Source organism: Talpa europaea (assembly GCF_964194135.1).
Source record: "Talpa europaea genome assembly, chromosome: 7".
Classification (NCBI taxonomy): domain Eukaryota; kingdom Metazoa; phylum Chordata; class Mammalia; order Eulipotyphla; family Talpidae; genus Talpa; species Talpa europaea.
The window spans coordinates 91,719,916-91,738,747 of NC_140074.1; the positions used below are offsets into that span (position 1 = coordinate 91,719,916).

General features: G+C 52.5%; 3 protein-coding genes across 3 annotated transcripts; all 3 read left to right on the plus strand.

The window, feature by feature from the left end:
* Positions 1–683: 683 nt before the first annotated feature.
* ACAP1 (ArfGAP with coiled-coil, ankyrin repeat and PH domains 1) lies at positions 684–12,912 on the plus strand (the record flags this gene model as incomplete). Its single annotated transcript, XM_084238792.1, has 22 exons — positions 684–736; positions 1,267–1,324; positions 5,171–5,290; positions 5,495–5,548; positions 5,635–5,693; positions 5,952–6,135; positions 6,264–6,308; positions 6,431–6,526; positions 6,637–6,711; positions 6,798–6,907; positions 8,340–8,391; positions 8,471–8,571; positions 8,903–9,026; positions 9,100–9,311; positions 9,945–10,014; positions 10,142–10,236; positions 10,343–10,506; positions 11,098–11,270; positions 11,864–11,973; positions 12,054–12,164; positions 12,503–12,552; positions 12,812–12,912. The coding sequence occupies 22 exons, from the start codon at positions 684–686 to the stop codon at positions 12,910–12,912; spliced, it is 2,217 nt and encodes a 738-aa protein (XP_084094918.1).
* A 1,445-nt stretch (positions 12,913–14,357) lies between these two features.
* Positions 14,358–15,164, plus strand: KCTD11 (potassium channel tetramerization domain containing 11; the record flags this gene model as incomplete). The annotated part of the gene is made up of 1 exon (XM_084236161.1): positions 14,358–15,164. The coding sequence occupies exon 1, from the start codon at positions 14,466–14,468 to the stop codon at positions 15,162–15,164; it is 699 nt and encodes a 232-aa protein (XP_084092287.1). The 5' UTR covers positions 14,358–14,465.
* A 1,595-nt stretch (positions 15,165–16,759) lies between these two features.
* Positions 16,760–18,052, plus strand: TMEM95 (transmembrane protein 95; the record flags this gene model as incomplete). The annotated part of the gene is made up of 6 exons (XM_084237911.1): positions 16,760–16,937; positions 17,153–17,209; positions 17,391–17,471; positions 17,583–17,603; positions 17,767–17,847; positions 17,961–18,052. 6 exons carry the CDS (start codon positions 16,760–16,762, stop codon positions 18,050–18,052), a joined length of 510 nt encoding a protein of 169 aa, XP_084094037.1.
* Positions 18,053–18,832: the final 780 nt, after the last annotated feature.

An 18,832-nucleotide genomic window follows, 5' to 3' on the forward strand; every position in this document is an offset into this window, starting at 1 on the left:
TCAGTCACTGAGGAGAAGGGGAAGAGGGAGGGAAGTTGACATACAGGAAACCGCAAGCTGGCAGAACAGAAAAGAAAGCTTGGGGTAGTCCACGGAGCTGGACTCAACAAGAGCATGGGAGTTTAAGAGACCCACCTGTAGCAGGATGACAATGATGGATGGGATTCAGTCCACCATCTTTAATTCTTTACAGTATTGGCTTTAATTCTTACAATCCGGAGGCAGGTGGGATCACACCCAGCTTCAAGATAAACTCAGAAATCAAAGAGCTTGCCCGGGATCATACATCCTCTAAGTGGCAGAATGAGGATTTGAACTTATCGCCACCAGGCCTCCAAAGTCAACCCCTAAAAGGAGGCAGAAGCAGAAACTAGGGCCCTCTATAGGAAGGTGACTCCAGACAGGCTCTGAGGGCTGAGGGCGGGCTGTGGTTTCTTTGATGACAGGCCCTTCTGTACCTAGCCACGCCTCGTTCCTGCCTGCAGAGTCTGGAAGTGAGGGGTGCGCGCTCTCACTAGGAGCCCCCTTCCCCTTGGGGAAAGTGTTACATTTCCTGAGGCTCTACCCAGGAGAGGCTTCTCTCCTCTTTTCTGCATCTTTGCGCCTCCTGGGGCAAGGAGCCTTCCATCTACATCCCCACTGCCTGGCCCCAGGGCCCACTGGCCCCCCAGTGATCAAGTGAAATGACCATCAAGCTGGATTTCGAGGAGTGTCTGAAGGACTCACCCCGCTTCCGGTAAGTGTGTGCAGGTTTCAGGGCAGAGGGAGGTGGGTCTGATACCCTATAGCACACAACCTTCCCAGACCAGATGCCCTTGCAGGGAGTAGGTTTCAGAAGGACAAGATGGAGTTTGTGGGCCCAAACAACTCCACTACCAGCAAACTGGGTACTCGGATACTCTCTACCTCCTCCTGCACATGGGGGGGCCTCTTCTAGCCTCTCTCGCCCCCAGAGCTGGCATTCCCTCCTCTCTTTCACTTGGACCCCTGCCCTTCCCCCAGCACCTGCTCTTGGCTTGGGCGGTTAGCAACTTCCTGCCCTCCCCACATCTACCTCATACCCTTCCTGCTGTGACTTGGGCCTAAAAACTCCCACACTGCAGAGAGAGCAGTGGGCAGTTCTTAACCCATCAGCTTTTTCCGTCTACCCTGTGCTTCATAACCCCAACACCCTGTCCACCCCCATGTCACCCCACCCCCCCAGAGGAAAGCAAACTAGAATGGACACAGGCTCTATCCCTGTGACCCCAGCCCTCCCTTTCCTAGGGCTTCGATTGAACTGGTGGAAGCTGAAGTATCAGAATTGGAGACCCGGCTGGAAAAGGTGATCCTGACTCAGAGGTGGCACAGGATGGGACTAAGATAAGAGGAGCCAGCCAGGGAGAACGTTGGAGTCTGAGAATGAATTCCAGGGGTTACTGAAAACTAACCATGTGGGGTAGATTTTGGGGTGGGGGACAGGAATACAAAGAAGTTAAAAACTGGTTCTGTTCCCTCTAGGAGCTTGAGAGCTTGAAAAATAAGACCCACTTGTGGACTTCACCTGCTCAGCTCTTGAGTCCTGCTTTATTCTGGGTCCTGGGCTTTGAGAGCAGCAAGACACTTTCTTTTTTTTTTTTTTAAAGGTTTATTTATTTATGCATACAAGAACTGGGGTACAGGCCAAAGGTGCAGGGAGTGAGAGGATTCACCAGAGACAGAGTGGGGAACAGAACAGGCAGACTGACTGAAATACACTGCTGAGGGGAGCAGCGGGCGAGTCAGGAGAGGTCTGTGCAGCAATAATCTTTCTGCCCCCAGGGAGCCTGTAGTAAAACCAGAGGACAAACCACTGACACACTTAAACACAAGACAGGAAGGCCTTCCCTAGCCACCCTATAAAACAGTACATGTGCACACACACACGGACATACACATACTCCCATCCCCCTTACCTACTTTATTTTCCTTTACAGTGTTTACCTCAATTTGACAAATTACATATTTACTTGCTGTGTTAGCTTGCTATTGCTGTGTAACAAATGATTATATATTTAGTGACTTCAAACAACATACACTTGTTATCGTTTCTGTGGGTCAGGACTCCAGTGTAGCTTAGGTAGTCCTTTGCTCAGGGCCTCATAGACTGCAGTCTCTTGTGAGGCTCAGGGCTTCCTTCCAAACGCATGTGATTGTTGGCAGAATTCAATGTCTTGCTGTTGTAGGACTGAGACCCTAATCTCCTAGAGGTTACCCTCTCTTCTTTGCCATGTGGCCCTGTCCCTGGACAGTTGACATCAAGGCAACTTGCTGCTCCGAGCCAGCAAGAGTGTCTCCATGTGCACCCTGGCAAGATGGCATCACTTCAGATCACTGTAACTGCAGGAGCACCTTCCACCACCTCTGCTGTGTGGCATAACGTCATCCTGAAAATACCATTCCAGCTCCTTTGCCATATTCTATCAGTTAGAAACAAGTCACAGGTCTTGCTCACACTCAAGGGACAGGATTATACAAGGGTGGGATTCATCGGGGGTCACCTTAGCATGTGTCTGTCACTTGCTGATTTTTTTTCTTTTTTTTTTTTTAAATAGAGGCATGTTTTATTTATTTATTTGTTTGTTTGTTTGTTTGTTTGTTTATACATGCACTGGGTACAGTCAGAAGCGCGGGAGGGTGAGAGAATTCACCAGAGGCAGAGCGGGGAGCAGAGCAGGCAGAAGGACCGAAGTACACTGCTGAGGGGAGCAGCGGGCGGCAGGAGAGGTCTGCGCGCCATGTGGGACCCTCCTCTGGTGGCCAGGGAGCAGCCGGGGATCGAACCTGCGTCGCAGAGGCCGCGGGCAGCTTCGCAACCCAGCGCTCAACCGCTGCGCCACCGGGGAGGCCCCTGATTTTTTTTCTTGTCCATTTTTCCCTATTAGAATTAAATGCCCAGATGGACTTTTATGTTTTATTTTTACTCAACCCCCAGTGCCTGAAGTTAGTAGATGAACAATTAATGCAGACATGTACTTCTTAATTAAACTTATAATTTTGAGTTCATTCTAGACTCAAAAGAAGTTGCAAAAAGTAATGAAGAGACCCCAAGTTACAGTCACTCAGCTTCTCTCAATAGCAGCATCTAACAGGACTATCCAGTCCTTTACTAAAGCCTGGAAAGCAGGCCTCCCTGGTGGTGCAAGGGATTAATACACAGCACATGAAGTTGTCTACAACCACTGCAGCATGAGTTCGATCCCCAGCCAGGGAGCTACCCACGTGGCGCAGCAGACCTCTCCTGATTTGTTCACTGCTCCCCTCAGCAGTGTATTTCAGTCAATCTGACTGTTCTGTTCCCCACTCTGTCTCTGGTGAGTCCTCTGGCCTGTACCCCAGTTCTTGTATGCATAAATAAAAACAAATCTTTTAAAAAATAAAAATAAAACCTGGGAAGTGATATGGACCCAAAGAACTATTTTATCTATTTTACATGTACTTTTTAAAAGCATTGTATATAATTCAACTACACTTTATCACGTGATTAGATTCTTATAACCAGCATTACATTCGAGATACAAGACTTCTGTCACCACAGAGGAACTCTTGTGCTGTCCATTGCAGTGATACCTTCCTCACCACCTTCTCTAATCTCTGATGGCCACTCATCTGTGCTCCACCTCTAGACTTTTGTCATCTCTAGTGTGTTAAATAAATGAAATTATACAATATGTGTCTATTCAATATTGACTTACCCCCACACTCAGTATAATGTTTATATAAGCTTGAAATTTATGTATCAATACTATAAATAATTATCAAGAATGATTTGTTCATTTCTCTGCATTGCTGAATAATATTCCTTTATATGGCTTTTGCCAGTTTGTCACTAGTTCAATCTACGAGAAATCTTTTATTTATTTATGCATACAAGAACTGGGGCACAGGCCAGAGGTGTGGGGGTGAGAGGATTCACCAGAAACAGAGTGGGTAACAGAACAGGTGGATTCTGCTGAGGGGAGCAGCAGGCGAGACAGGAGAGGTCTGCTGTGCCATGTGGGCAGCTCCCTAGCTGGGGATCGAACTCATGCTGCAGTGGCTACGGACGGCTTCACAGGTTGTGTCTTAACCCCTTGCGCCACCAGGGAGGCCCTGGTCTTATGAAAATTTTTCACTCAGACATACGGTGGACACTCCGTACCCCAGCTCTACACAGTGAGCTATGAACATATGGATTATTGTTCCTTGTCACAGATGCCCATGGTGACATCTGATAAGGTTTGATTGTGGCCAGTTTCCTGATCGTTACTGACCACTTTCAAGTCAAGTTGTATTTCCCTAAAGTCTTTACTAGTCCTCCAGAATGTTTGTCAGGTCAACAAAGTTCACGGAGCACCTATGAAGCCTATGCTTCTGAGCTCCTGCTGCTGCCCAGGATTTACTCACAGAAACTCCCAGGTGATGGTCTGTCCCTGGACTGAGCTGAGCTGATGCACACCACGACACTTGCTCAGTCCCACAGCTGGTGACTCAGGCCAGAGCCATGTGATGTCACCTCAGAGGCAGTATAGTTCCTAGCAGTATAAGGGCCAACGGTCAAGATCTCACTTTGGCTTCTGGTTCAGCCCCCTGGCTCTCTTAGAAAGCCCTGGCTTGGGCCAGTCACTATCGCCTTATTTATCAAGCCTCCTATTTGTCAGTTGAGGGGGCTGGATAGAATAGCCCCTAAGAGTGCTCTAGCATGCTGTTTTTGCCCTGTGGCCTAATAATATTAAAGAGGGAATATTTAATGAGCACAGGATGGGATAACTCTAGTGGAATTTCATACCTACCAAATAGAACACTTATTCCTGTAAGCCAGCCAGTGTGTGAGGATGGAGATTCTAGAGTGTTCTGGATCCAAGCAGTTGAGGCAGGGTAGGCAGAGACACATGGGAATGGACAGAGAAAGATGTTTTGGAAGTGAAGCTCACAGGTTTTAAAAAAAGGCTGGGAGGAAAGTTTTTCCACGCACAGAAGAGTGGGAGCAAAGCAGCAGAGATGAGAAGGCCCCTATTGTATGTTAGAAATGTGGGGAGCTGAGCTGGGCTGCAGAGGGGTATAGTGTAGTTGGGAAGGAGGGGTGCAGCCCTGGGGAAGAGACAAGAAGGGGAGATGAACCCGGTTATTGTGGCACACAGCATGACTCTCTCTTGCCCTTGTTGCTTTATAGCTCCTCAAGCTGGGCACTGGACTCCTGGAAAGTGGACGTCATTATCTGGCTGCTGGCCGCGCCTTCATTTTTGGCATTTGTGATCTGGCCCGCCTGGGTCCACCTGAGCCCATGATGGCGGTATGTGGAGGGTTGGAGCTGGGAGGATAGAGTCTGGGATTTGGAGAGATCCTATGGAAAGGAAGGGTGAGCCTGGGGTCCACAGGTGCTAGGCCAGGGCAGGACTGGGACTGTCATCTGCATAGTCGTAACACACTGGGTCTAGAGATGGGAGGGCCCCACCTCCCCATGCCTGGTACTCTTTCTCTGCCTTTTCTTGTCTAGGAGTGTCTGGAAAAATTCACTAACAGCCTAAATCAAAAGCTGGACAGCCACGCAGTAAGTAGGGAGAGGTAGGGCTCATGGGCAGGGGGAAAGTTGTCCATGGTCTTAACCCTCACCTGCCAATTTATGCTTCCTCTCAGGAGCTTCTAGATGCCACCCAGCATACTCTGCAGCAGCAAATCCAAACCCTGGTCAAGGAGTGAGTTGGGAGGGAAAGGGACCTTCTTTTCCAGAAACCAGCTCTCTTCCTGTTACCACAGGGTCCTCCTTGAACATAGGACTTGTGAGGTTGGGGTTTTCTGGTGGCCTAAGTACTGTCCCCCCATCCCAAGGATCCCCCTGGAGTTCCAACTCTACCTAGTGTGTCTGAAAGGCTTTGATTGGGCCTGCTCCTGGGTCTTCTCTGATGGGAGCAGGTGAGTGTATTTTTGATTCTCTGTTATTTCTTCACCCTCAGAGGTCTCCGGGGTTTCCGAGATGCTCGCCGGGATTTCTGGCGGGGGGCTGAGAGTCTGGAGACCGCTCTTACCCACAATGCAGAGGTCCCCAGGCGCCGGGCCCAGGAGGCAGAAGAGGCAGTAGCAGCTTTGAAGACTGCTCGAGCTAGTTACCGGGGACGAGCACTAGACTATGCCCTGCAGGTGCCAGCCCAGGCCTGTCCCCTGGGGTAGCGGGGCTTCGGTCACTTCAATACTAGCAAATCCCTCTGTGTGCAGTGGAGGGGAAGCTATGCACTCACGACTGACCTGAGGTCCTTTTGTTCCTTCAGATCAATGTGATTGAGGACAAGAGGAAATTTGACATCATGGAATTTGTAAGTTGTACTGGCGGCAAGAGTAAGGTGGGGAGGAGCCTGTTGATGTAGAACAGGAGGAAAGAAGTAAAAAGAGAGGGGGTCCTTCCTCAACTCTGTCCCCTGCCCACCTTGTCCCCCAGGTCCTGCGTTTAGTGGAGGCCCAGGCAACCCATTTCCAACAGGGGCACGAGGAGCTGAGTCGGCTGGCTCAGTACCGGAAGGAGCTGGGCGGCCAGGTAGGGCCCCAGGGAACAGGCAGGTGGTAGAGGGAGGGTGGGCTCTGAAATGACTCACCTGGTCTAGACGGGGGAGGGTGAGCCATCTAATAGGCCTTTCCGATGCCCAGTTGCACCAGCTGGTCTTGAATTCAGCTCGAGAGAAGAGGGACATGGAACAGAGACACGTGCTGCTGAAACAGAAGGTGAGCACTGTGACTGCAGGCAGGGGCAACCTGGGGACTTGGTCCTGGAGCACTTCAGTTGCCCTTTGACCCTCTTGTGCCCCCAGGAGCTGGGCGGGGAGGAACCAGAACCAAGCCTACGGGAGGGGCCTGGTGGCCTGGTCATGGAAGGACATCTTTTCAAAAGGGCCAGCAATGCATTTAAGACCTGGAGCAGGTGAGGAAAGGACACCCTTTTCCCTCAGCCAAATCCATCCAATGAAATATTTTTTGAGTGAGCCAAGCACGCAGAAAAGACAAAAAAATCCACCTTCATAGAGTGTACATTCCATCAGGAAGACATAATGAACATCACAATTAAGTAAATTACATATTCTGTTAAGAAGATAGAAATAGGAGAAACAATTCAAATAAATAGGAGGGAAAAAAATGGGCAAGGTATGTGGAGAACTGGAAGTGTATAGAGCAGCCCCGATATAAAACGGGTTCCTGGCTGTGGGTCCTCACCCGCGCTTAAAAGGGACTTATTAATACTCCACTACAGACACACACAAAAGGTTAATAAAAGGTTTATTTACAAGGGAAAAGGAAATGAGGAAACGTACAACTCAGGGAGAAAATAGGGAAATAAAGTCTTTAATGCGTCCTACCCGATCCAACGACCTGGAAACCCAAAGGCACTCTCAGAGCTGGCCTGACGCTGAGAGCTGGCAGAGAGCCAAAATGGGGGACCCCTCCAAAGCCCACGTGTCTGCCTTTATACCAACTTAGCTGCTTAACCCCACCCTCAGGTCCCAGCCACCTTCCCTTTGGTGGTGATGGGATTTGGAGTTCCCAGTGTCTTTGGCTTTGGCCTGGGGTGGGGGTGGAGTCCGCAAAGCCTGTATGGAATTAGCTTTAGGACATCCTTTTCCCCCTAACAGAAGGGGTTGCAGTTCTTTTTAAATGGGGTGGTCAGGGTAGACCTTAGAAGAAGGTGACTTCTCAATAAAGACTTGGAGGGTACCCGGGGGAAGAATGTTCTAGACTGAAGGAAGATCAGTACCAAGGTCCTGAGAAACCTGGAGTGTTGGGGGCACAGGAGACCATGGGTATGAGCAGAGGGAGGGAGGAGGAAGTTGGAAGAGATGAAATTGGAGCTAGTGGGGGTGTGAATCATGATAGGGCCTTGTTGGCTCTTGTAGGGACTTAGGCTCTACACTGAAGGAAATGGGGAACCACTGCAGGGTGTGGAGCAGGGTGGTAATCTGCTCTGACTCAGCTCTTTCCCCTTCTGGGGCCACTACCAGGCTAAATAGGATGTGTGCAAATTAGAAAACAGAACCCCTTCCCCAAGATAGTTCCATCTGTTAAAAAAAAAAAAAAGTATAGCAATAGACTTAATTCATTAGAAAAAGTATTTTACTGCCATCTGTTAGAAAATTGTCTTTCCATCTGCTGGGTTGTCCAAGATATAGCAGCACCCCTTAAATGTCCCACCTGCAAAATGCCCTCCCTCCTCTGGGGCATCTCATGAGATAGTCAGCCCAGGTCTTTCTCCTCTCAGCAAAACCTTCACGGGGCACGGGATACAACCTCTTTGCTGTCCCTATCCCCAACTTCATCCTGATGCTGTTCGCATCCATGATTCTGTTTCCACCTCCCCCTAGACGCTGGTTCACAATTCAGAGCAACCAACTGGTTTATCAGAAGAAGTACAAGGTGGGTAGGCCTGGGTCCTGGATGCCTGGGTCCTTGCTGCTGCTGGTTGAATTCTGTGTCCTCATCCCTTTCCCCACAGGACCCTGTGACTGTGGTGGTAGACGACCTTCGTCTCTGCACAGTGAAGCTCTGCCCTGACTCAGAAAGGCGATTTTGCTTTGAGGTGGTGTCCCCCAGCAAGTGAGTGCAATCCCCAGGAGTGATGCTTTGAATATTTCTAAATATTTTATCAACTGGAAAGGCAAGACATCCTTCCAGCATGGGTCTTAGAACCCCACCCCCCAAGTAGCCCCATACCTTAACCCTTTGGTGACTGGATTGTGGAACAGTTTCCGGGAAAGATATCAGGTGATGGAGATGATACATAGAAGGATATTACCAATATCCTTCTGGTACAGAAGTATTTCAATATGACCAGAGGCAGTTGAATACCAGCTGAATGTCAGTCTGCCAATCCTGCTGCTCCCCAGATTTCAGCCTTCTCCCTGCTCTCTGTCCCACTCCTGTCCAGGTCCTGCCTCCTGCAGGCTGACTCTGAGCGCCTCCTGCAGTTGTGGATCAATGCTGTGCAGAGCAGCATAGCCACAGCCTTCAGCCAAGCTCGCCTTGATGACAGCCCTAGGGGTCCAGGCCAGGTACCTTAAGGGATGCCCAGGGACATGGGGCACCCCTTCCCTAGACTACTGTTTCTTTCCCTTTCTCCACCAGGGCTCAGGACAACTGGCCATGGGCTCTGCTGCCACCTTGGCTTGTGGTGGTTCCACCAGGGGAAGGGAACCTGGGGGAAGCAGGCATGTGGTAGCCCAGGTGCAGAGTGTGGATGGCAATGCCCAGTGCTGCGACTGTCGGGAGCCAGCGCCTGAGTGGGCCAGCATCAACCTTGGTGTCACCCTCTGCATCCAGTGCTCTGGCATTCACAGGTCACTGGCCGCAAGCCAGCCCCATTCCTTTTGGCTACAGTGTGGGGGGAGTGGCACCTCAGATAGAACCCATAGCTTCCTCTCTTAGATCTTAACTGTCACCAGGCATGGTCTGTGCCAAGCCTGTGGTGCACAGATGTATTCGGGTAGGCCCAGCTACTAAGTGTCCTGGTGTGGCCAGGGTTGAGGGACACCCAGATGTGGCTTGACTGGAGGTTGTGTGTGATCAGAGCTTCTGAGGGTGGGTGGGGAAACTAATGGCACGAGGAGGTCATGAGGCCTTAACAAATCTGTAGTCTGTCTGCCCCCAAGTCAAGTGGGGAAGGAGGGAAGGAGAATGGCATGGAAAGTATTGTCTAAGCCAAAATACTATGAGAGAAGGGAGGTGACTGGAGAGGAGAATGGTCTTCAAAGGAAACGTAGGGAAAGAAGGGAGAGGAGGGTAAGCGAACAGGCAGAATCCTGCCTAAACCAGGTCAAGGCTACCTGGTTCCAGCCACCCTCCTGCCTGCTGGCCCAGTGCTGCCTACTGCTGCCTATGCAGCCCCTTGCCACCAAGCCTTGACAGGAGCAGCAGTAGCTCCCCTGGCTGCTGCCCACAGAGAACCTGACACTCCCACTCTGGCCCTTCAGGAGCCTTGGAGTTCATTTCTCCAAAGTACGGTCTCTGACCCTCGACTCATGGGAGCCAGAACTAGTGAAGGTGATTTGGGGTCTCATGAAGATCATGGGGTGGGAGGGTGAGGCGAAGACAGGCCTTTAGAATCTAAGGGCTCAAACACTCACCTCCTCCCCACCTGTTTATTTCTGCCTCTGCCTTGCCATCGAAGCTTATGTGTGAGCTGGGAAATGTTGTCATCAACCAGATCTACGAGGCCCGTGTGGAGGCCATGGCAGTGAAGAAGCCAGGACCCAGCTGCTCCCGGTGAGTTTGGGTTGAAGTCACTGGGACTATTCTCCTTGGGCAGAGGGAAGAGGATCTGAATGGAAAGAGAGAAAACTATCCCCTTTTCCCTTACCCTCCACTCAAGACAGGAGAAGGAGGCCTGGATTCACGCCAAATATGTAGAGAAGAAGTTCCTGACCAAGCTTCCTGAGATTCGAGGGCGAAGAGAGGGTCGGGGGACCCCTAGAGGACACCCTCCTGTGGCCCCAAAGCCAAGGCCAAGGCCAGGGAGCTTGAGATCCAAGCCAGGTACAGATTGTCCCATTCAGTGAGCACCTGCTGTGCTCTCACCACTGTGGTTGGTCATGTGTAGGCACAGAGTGTGAGACCTGGGCATTGTTCCCCTTGAGAATGTTGCAGGAACCAGAACATACCAGCCCTGGTTTTAAAAGGCAAGATTCCTGGGGGATTATGTGAAGAATGGGGAGGAGTGTGTAGCTGGAGTAGATGGGGAGGGTTAGGTAAGGGTTCAATAACATGAGAAAAGTCAAGAATGAGATTAAGCTATGACCTAAGATTGTAGCTTAAGACCTAAGAAAAGGTATGTGTTTGGGTGGAGCAGAAGGAGCTTCCCAGGCAACTAAGGCTGATCAGGGGTCAGCTCACCTGTGACATCCAGACAGTCAGAGTGGTTTTACAGGAAGAGGTGACACATGGTGTGGGCCATGTCCATACCTTAGAGGCACAGCACACACACACACACACACAATTCCACCTCCCACCACATTTCCCTGAGTCTGAAAGTCCTTCCCACAATTGAGAAGTGCCCATTCCCCTTACAGTATCAGGAAACTGTGCTAAGGGGTTCCTTCCCAGACTCATAATTGATCCTCTTACCAGAGTCTTCCTCTGATGACCTGGGCAGCCTGCACCCTGGGGCCCTGCTGTTTCGAGCGGCTGGGCACCCTCCATCCCTTCCCACCATGGCCGATGCCCTTGCCCATGGAGCTGATGTCAACTGGGTCAACGGGGGCCGGGAGAACGCCACACCGCTGATCCAGGCCACTGCAGCTGTGAGTATCCTGCTGATCTCCCCACCCCATCCTAAGGCTCCTTCTCTTTTACCCATTCTTTGACCTTGGGCTCAGCTTTTAGTCCTGCTTCATCCTCCCTGCTCCCTGGGATGCCCCTCACCCCAACCTTACGGGAATTGATTAAGGGATCGAGACTTGTTGCTGGGGGTGTGTGATTTGAAGGTAGATCACATGAGTTTGGATCCAGGCTCTCACCACTTACATTTAAGAACTTATCTGTCCCTTTGTTTCCTTACCTACAAAATAGGGGTAACATATCTCATAAGGATGTGCTGTAGAGTTAGCATATGAATACGTGTAAAGAGCTAGAGCAGAACCCCTACACTCCCAATTCTCAGACCTCACCCTCTGAACTGACCCCCACTCTGAAACATATTTAAAACTCCTCTAAAGATGCCACTCTCCCCTCAGCAGTGTATTTCAGTCAATTTGCCTGTTCTGCTCCCTACTCTATCTCTGGTGAATGTTCCCTCCCCCTACCCCCACACCTCTGGCCACACCCCTGCTCTTGTATGTATAAATAAATCGTAAAGATGCCACACTCTCACTCCATTCTCCACTTCTTAATGCAGAATTCCCTCCTGGCCTGTGAGTTTCTCCTTCAGAACGGGGCAAGTGTGAACCAAGCAGACAACCAGGGCCGTGGCCCACTTCACCATGCAACTATTCTTGGACACACTGGGTAGGGGCATCAGGGCTAATGGCCTTGGGAGGGAGGTCCTGACTGGTGAGCAGCGGGCTGAACCTGGCTATCTCCTTCAGGCTGGCCTGCTTGTTCCTGAAACGGGGGGCTGACCTGGGAGCTCAGGACTCTGAAGGCAGGGACCCTCTCACCATCGCCATGGAAACAACCAACGCAGACATTGTCACCCTGTGAGGATGCCTGAGGGGGCCCAGTTAAAGAGAAGACCTAAGCTTCTTAGACCGGGTCTGGAGAGGGAGGCCTCTGCAACCAGATCAAGTGAAAGGATGCTCCAAATCTTGCTTGGGATATGGGCGGAGTGGTGGGGGGTGTGCCTAGCCAGAGGATGGTGAGTTCATTCTGAGGCATCATTCATGCATCAGTATTGTTGTCAAGCATCTTTTAAGCATTACACCTGGAGGAAACAGATGAATAAAACAATGAAGCTCCAAGGATGGGAAGAAGGGTGGTATAGGGTGGGGGGTCATTAAGGAGAATGTCATTGATTTCTTAATTCCATCCCCTTTAGGCTAAGATTGGCCAAGATGAGAGAGGCTGAAGTGGCCCAGGGCCAGGCAGGTAAAGTACCCTCTCCAGGTCTAGTGTCCTGCCTAACTCTCTGTTTCTTGACCCCGATGACCTGTTTCCCTCATGTCCAGCTTCATAGATAACTCCATATTTATTCAGCAAATATGTATTGGGCACATGGTACAGGTCAAGCCTTATGAACAGAGCAAAGAATAGGGGAGGGGCTTTAGGCCTCGCCTGTCCCGACTCTGCTCTTCTGTGCTAGGGCCCAGGCATCCAGCCTCCACAGCCCTTTCTCCCTCTCCCTCAGGAGATGAGACCTATCTGGACATCTTCCGGGACTTCTCCCTCATGGCGTCTGATGACCCGGAGAAGCTGAGCCGGCGTAGTCAGGACCTCCACACGCTTTGATTCCTGACTGTAGCAGCTGCATCCCCAGCCCCTCCACTCCCTACAGCCTGCCCCTTTGCCATTAAATTCTCTGTATTTCTGTCTTTCCTTCAAAATTCATGTATTAGGCACCACTTGGGCACCAGGCAAGGCTTTGGGAACTCGGGTTTCCAGGGTGTGAGAGCACTTTGAAAGTTTGCTAGTAGAGTCAACCCAGGGGCGACGCGGGAGGGCTAAGGGGAGCTTCTACCTCAGCCCTAGCACCGGGTGGCCCCGGGGCGGGACTCGGGCTCAGGCGACGTGGCCAGACCGGTCGGGCCTGGGTGAGGCTGCTCGCGTGGGTTGGGGGCCAGCCTCCCCTTAGGGTGTGCTGGTTCCGGCCAGGATGGAGAGGCTCACGGCGGCCACCCCGGCTCAGAGGCATCCTTGGAATGCGGCAGCTCAGCACCCGCCAACACGGGAATTCCCTCCGGGAGAGACTGGGAGGGAACTGGTCCCCTCGCCAGGCTCGTCGGGCCTCGGCTCTCGCAGAAGTGGGGAGCCTGGGAGACTCAGGCCCCCGCCGAGTTGCAGACGTGAGGTCGGGCACACCTGGGGGCTGGCTGCCACATCCGGGGCGACGCGCCTGAGTCACCTTCCGGACCCCACCCCCGCTAGCGTCCGCTGGTCCAGCCCGTCCGCCCCGTCGCTCGGGTTCGGGACTCGCAGCACCCATCCCCACTCGGCCGCAGGAGCCCCGCGGGGGCGGGGGGCGGGGCGCCACGGGGGCGGGGCTGCCTCTTAAAGGGCCCCGGGCCGCTGCCCTTAGGCCACTTCCTGGGGGCGGAGAGGACTTCTGAGGCTGCGACGACACCCGAGGAAGGCGGTGGCTCTTGGGTCCCGAGACTCTCGGCTGTTTCCACCAGAGTTCCCGGAGCTTCCCAGTTCGGGCTGAGTGTGCTTCGTCGCTCCCCAAGCCGATTGAAGGTGCCGCCGCCGTCAGTTCCCGCCAGCCCCGCCTCCATCTCCTGGGACCCGAGCCGGGCCGGGCCGGGCCTCCGAGTGGCCCCCGGAGCTCTGCGTGGCCTCGCCCAAGGCAGTAGCGATCTGCCGAGACCTCGGAAGCCGGGCCTGCCTTCTGCTCGCCACCGGCACCTGCTGGTTGGATTCCGGAAACCCGCTGTCCGAAGACCACGGAAAGGAACCCCTGGTCATCCAGCACTGAACACGTCTGGACCGAAGTCGCCTTCTCTGGCTTCTCTTTGCTCCTTTCATCTGTTCTCTCAACGTTCGGAGATTTCTGTGCCGGGAAACTATCCCCTACCACCAAGGTAGTTGGGGTGAGCCCCAAATCTTGCCGCCTTGTTCTCCAAACTGTGCCTGCAACTCACAGAGTCTGAATCTTACCACCAAGTTCTGAACACTCCCAGGAAGTTCTGCCTATTCTTTTCTTTTAGTTGTCTCCTGTACTCCCCAAAATTTCCCCTCCTCCTGTATCCTCTTCGCCCCCCTCCTTTGGGGGCCCCGTGACCCTGAATGTGGGGGGCACGCTATATTCAACCACGTTGGAGACCCTGACTCGCTTCCCAGACTCCATGCTGGGAGCCATGTTTAGGGCGGGCACCCCCATGGCCCCCAACCTCAACCCCCAGGGAAGTGGCCCCTACTTCATCGACAGAGATGGCAAGGCCTTCCGACACATTCTCAATTTCCTGCGGTTGGGGCGTCTTGATCTGCCCCGCGGGTATGGGGAGACAGCACTTCTCAGGGCAGAGGCTGACTTCTACCAGATCCGGCCCCTCCTGGATGCCCTTCGGGAACTGGAAGCCTCTCGAGGAACCTCTGCACCCACAGCTGCCCTACTCCACGCAGATGTAGATGCCAGTCCCCGGCAGGTGCACTTCTCTGCTCGCCGTGGCCCACACCACTATGAGCTGAGCTCAGTGCAGTTGGACATCTTCCGAGCCAACCTCTTCTGCACTGACCCAGAGTGTTTGGGTGCCATGCGGACCCGATTTGGTGTGACCAATGAGGACAGAGCAGAGGGGGGTCCGCACTTCCGACTGGAGTGGGCCCCGCGCCCCACAGAACTCCCGGAAGTAGAGTACAGGAGGCTGGGGCTGCAGTCTCTGTGGACTGGGGGTCCAGGAGAGCGACGGGAGGTCAAGGGCACGCCAGGCTTCCTGGAAGAGGTGTTGCGGGTGGCTCTGGAGCACGGCTTCCGTCTAGATTCCGTCTTCCCTGACCCCGAAGACCTGCTGAACTCCCGATCACTGCGCTTTGTCCGGCACTAAGAAATGAGAACACCGCCTTCGGTTTGATTGCTGGGGATAGAAAATTGGGTAGCAAAGGAGATGAAGGCGCCCCCCTGAAGCCTCTTTCTAGTTCCTTCTGCCCTGTGAGCTGTGAGAGTCAGGGGCTCTACTTCACCTGACTGGAGCCCAGTCGTGGCAGAATTCCCAGACCTGAGCCCACCCAGGACTCCCAAGTAGTCCAAAGGTTCTGGACTGTTGCTTATTCTGGAAGGGGTGGGGAAGGTTTCCCTGACTTGTTCTTGCCTGAAGCTGGGGACCTCCTTTCCTTGGTTGATGCTCAGTATTCAAGGATCTGGAAAAGTGGGGATACCTCTTATGCCCAGCCTAGGCCTAATAGATCTCTGGAGGGACCCCGAGATCTGAGAATGGGGGATTTTGGATTGTTTTAATGTGGTCTTGTATCAGAGCTTCTCTTTACGGAACTGGGTGGCTTGACCTGGCCTGAACAATAAGAGGCGGGAATACTCTGGAACAAGGGAAAAGGTATTCTTTGCTATGTTTTAAGCCACCTACTGAAGGAGACAAGCTACACCCCCCCAACCCAGGTTGGTAAAATGAAGCTAGGAGACGCCCCATTAACTATGGGACTGGCGCATCCCTCTGAAATCCAACTGTTAAAAGATCCCATATTGATGGTAGGGCTGGCCATGAGGAGGAAGGTGGCTCCTTCTTGGGTCGTGCATGTGTGTGTGTGTGTGTGCACATGCTCATGTGCTCATGCATGTGCATATCACCCATTTTGTATGACTGATGTGTGGGTCCCTGACACCTTGCCTCCCATTTGTGTTACTGGAGATGGTGTCTGTATTGTTTGTTTTTTTTTGTGTGTGGTCTCTGCATGTCCAAGCCTGTTTGGGGTTGCCCAGCAACTGTTTTGGCACCAGGTGTGTCCTGAATAGATTGCAAATTACTAGCTTAATCACAAGGGGTGTGTCTGTGTGTGCATGCGTGTGCATGCATGTGCGCTCCATCATCATGCAAGCAGGAGGGGCCTGTTGGGGTTGAGTCACTGGGATCTTCCTAGTGAAAGGTTAGAAAAGTCCCTGGTCTTAGCCAGCCCCAGAGGTCTGTAAGGAACTCTTGGTTACTAAGGCAACATGAGCCTGTTGCTAGGAGATAGCTGGGGAAGGCCCAAGGCTGCTCTGGGCAGAGAGAAGATAGTTTGGAAGAGTGGGGGAGGATATGTGATAGGATTTCTGGGTCCTTGACAGGATGGGATACTCATACGGGACACTTCACTGGGAGAGTCACTGATTATTTATCACTGGTCATGATTTATAAGAAGAAAAATAAAATTGCTTTTGGAACCATAAACTTGTAAATGCTGGTGAGGCTAAGGTTAGGGGTGTTATTCCCCTTGCTGTAGAAGCCCTGTTTTTTTTTTTTCTGTCTATTGCATACTAACGATGTTTTCTTCTGGTTCCCAGTTCCTTGGGCCCCAGCTTTACCCCAGCCAGGGACAGAGCAGTGGCATTGTTCTAGAATGCTGTAGAACCTCCCTCTAAGCAAAGGGCTGGAACCATGATCACAGAGCATTCCAGATGGGGCGCCAGTCCCCCTCTACCACTGCCCCAATGGGCCTCATGTGGATACTGGCACTAGGTGGGGTTTTCCTGGCAGTTGCCCAGGCCTGTATCTTTTGCCATAGCTCAGACCGAAACTTATCTGGCCGCCTGGCTCGGCTCTGCAGCCTGGTTAAGGCCCAGTGGAAGGATTGCGAGGCTTCCTGGAATCTCTCAGCCTTTGCCTTAGGTAAGACCAGATGTCCGGAGATAGGCCCAGCAACTGTCAACCCAAATTGGGGCAGCATATGGCTCCCAGATGTGTCCTTCAGTTTCAGCTCTCTGGACACACTGGCCTCCCACTCTGGGAGATAGATCTTCAAAACAAGAGAAAGTCAGGAAAGACCCAAGAACCTCCTTCTGGGTGATGAGGGAATCACTCACTGGTCCTGCCCATCTCCACAGATGAGCTGTCCATGAACAAAGTCATAGAGAAGACTCACAGAGTCCTGAAGGTCATGGGTGAGGTTAAGGGGGAAGGCACAATCTAGGGGCTTGGATGGGCACCAGTGAGGGGGATGAGAAGAAGAGACTGGGGAGGCAGGGGAGGGTATAGATTAGAGGAAGTGCTGGTGTGAATGGTATGGAGGTGAACCTGCACTGTTGAGGCCCTGGCCAATATGGTTGCTCTTTTCCTCCCCAGAGATCAAGAGGTCTCTGTCCTCATTCCCTGTATATTGGCGATGGCTTCAAAACATCAAGCTCCCGGAGTACACCAGGGAAGGTATTCATTCACATGGGGAGGGATTAAGGAGTGCCAACGATCTTAGGCAAGGGGTTTGTGGCTGAGTGCCTCAGTTCAATTGCCCCCACCCCTCTTTCTCTTTCATTTCAGCTCTCTGTGCTCCTGTCTGCCGTGAGTAGAAAAGGAAAGGGGTAGCAAAACAGGTAGAAAAGGAAAGGGGTAGCAAAACAGGGAACCTTCCAGGTACCTGGCAGTTAGCACAGAGGAAGTGGGTACCTGGCAAGGTGGAGCCAGGGCCTCCCCTCCCCAGCCCTGTTCCCGCTGTTTCCTGTAGGGGGCAGCACCACCCTGTACAACTGTTCCACCTGCCAGAGCTTTGAGGTGTACTGTTGGCCCAGAAGGCGCTGCTTCCCAGGTCTTGACAACCCCCCTACCCCAGATCTCTGAGCCCTCAGTCTCCCCAAATGCCCACAGGTATAGGATCATTTGCCCAGAATCATTCACCACCACCTCCTGGGTTCCCTGCAGGAAGTCACGATCTCTGGGAAGCCAGGAGTCTGCTCCTCTCCATCTTCACAGTGGCTGTGCTCCTGGGTTTTTTGACCCTCATGTTGGAGTGAGTTGGGGGATAAGGATAGCAGTAGCCTCATCACCTCTGACCTCTTCAGTGCCTTCCTCCACCCATCCCTTCTCCCACTCCTCCTCCCCCCATCCTCTGCCCCACCCCACCACCACCCCCCTGCCCCCCCATCGCCCCAGCCTCCTTCCTATGCTTTCCCAGGTTTCCCATCCTCTGTCTTCCCTCAGGTCCAGGATCCTCAGAGCATAAGCTGACTTGTAAAGATGCTGACAGCCCCCAGCCTCCAGCTCTCAGGAGCTTGTACCCACGACTTCTGCTTCTCTTTGGGGGGTGGAGGTAGGAGCAGTCAGCCCCTTAGTTCCAGCCTCAAAGTTTCAGTCCTCCAGACCATGAAACCCAGATGTCCCCACAATCCCAGTGTTGATGGCCTTCAGGGACCCAGGCACCCCACAACTGGAAAGTTCCTCCCCTCCAGCCCTCAACCAATCAGACCGGCAGTCACCAATGCCAGGAAAATATCTACAGAGGAAAAAATCCCCTACACACACCACTCCCACCCCCTTATGTTTGTTCCGGGAAAGCGGGGGCTGTCTGCCCCAGAAGCTATGACTGATTGGGAATCCGGGAATGAGTGTTCTGGATAACTCCTTCCCTCCAGAATGAGACCACATCAGTGAATCCGCTGGCATGCTCTCCCTCCATTTAACATTGTGAAGCCTTGGCCTCCCAGAAGCTTCCCTCCTTCAGGCCCAACTAAACCTGCTATCAAATGGCCTTCACTCCTGCCTGGCCTCTTTGTGCAACTGGGGAGGTAAGAGGG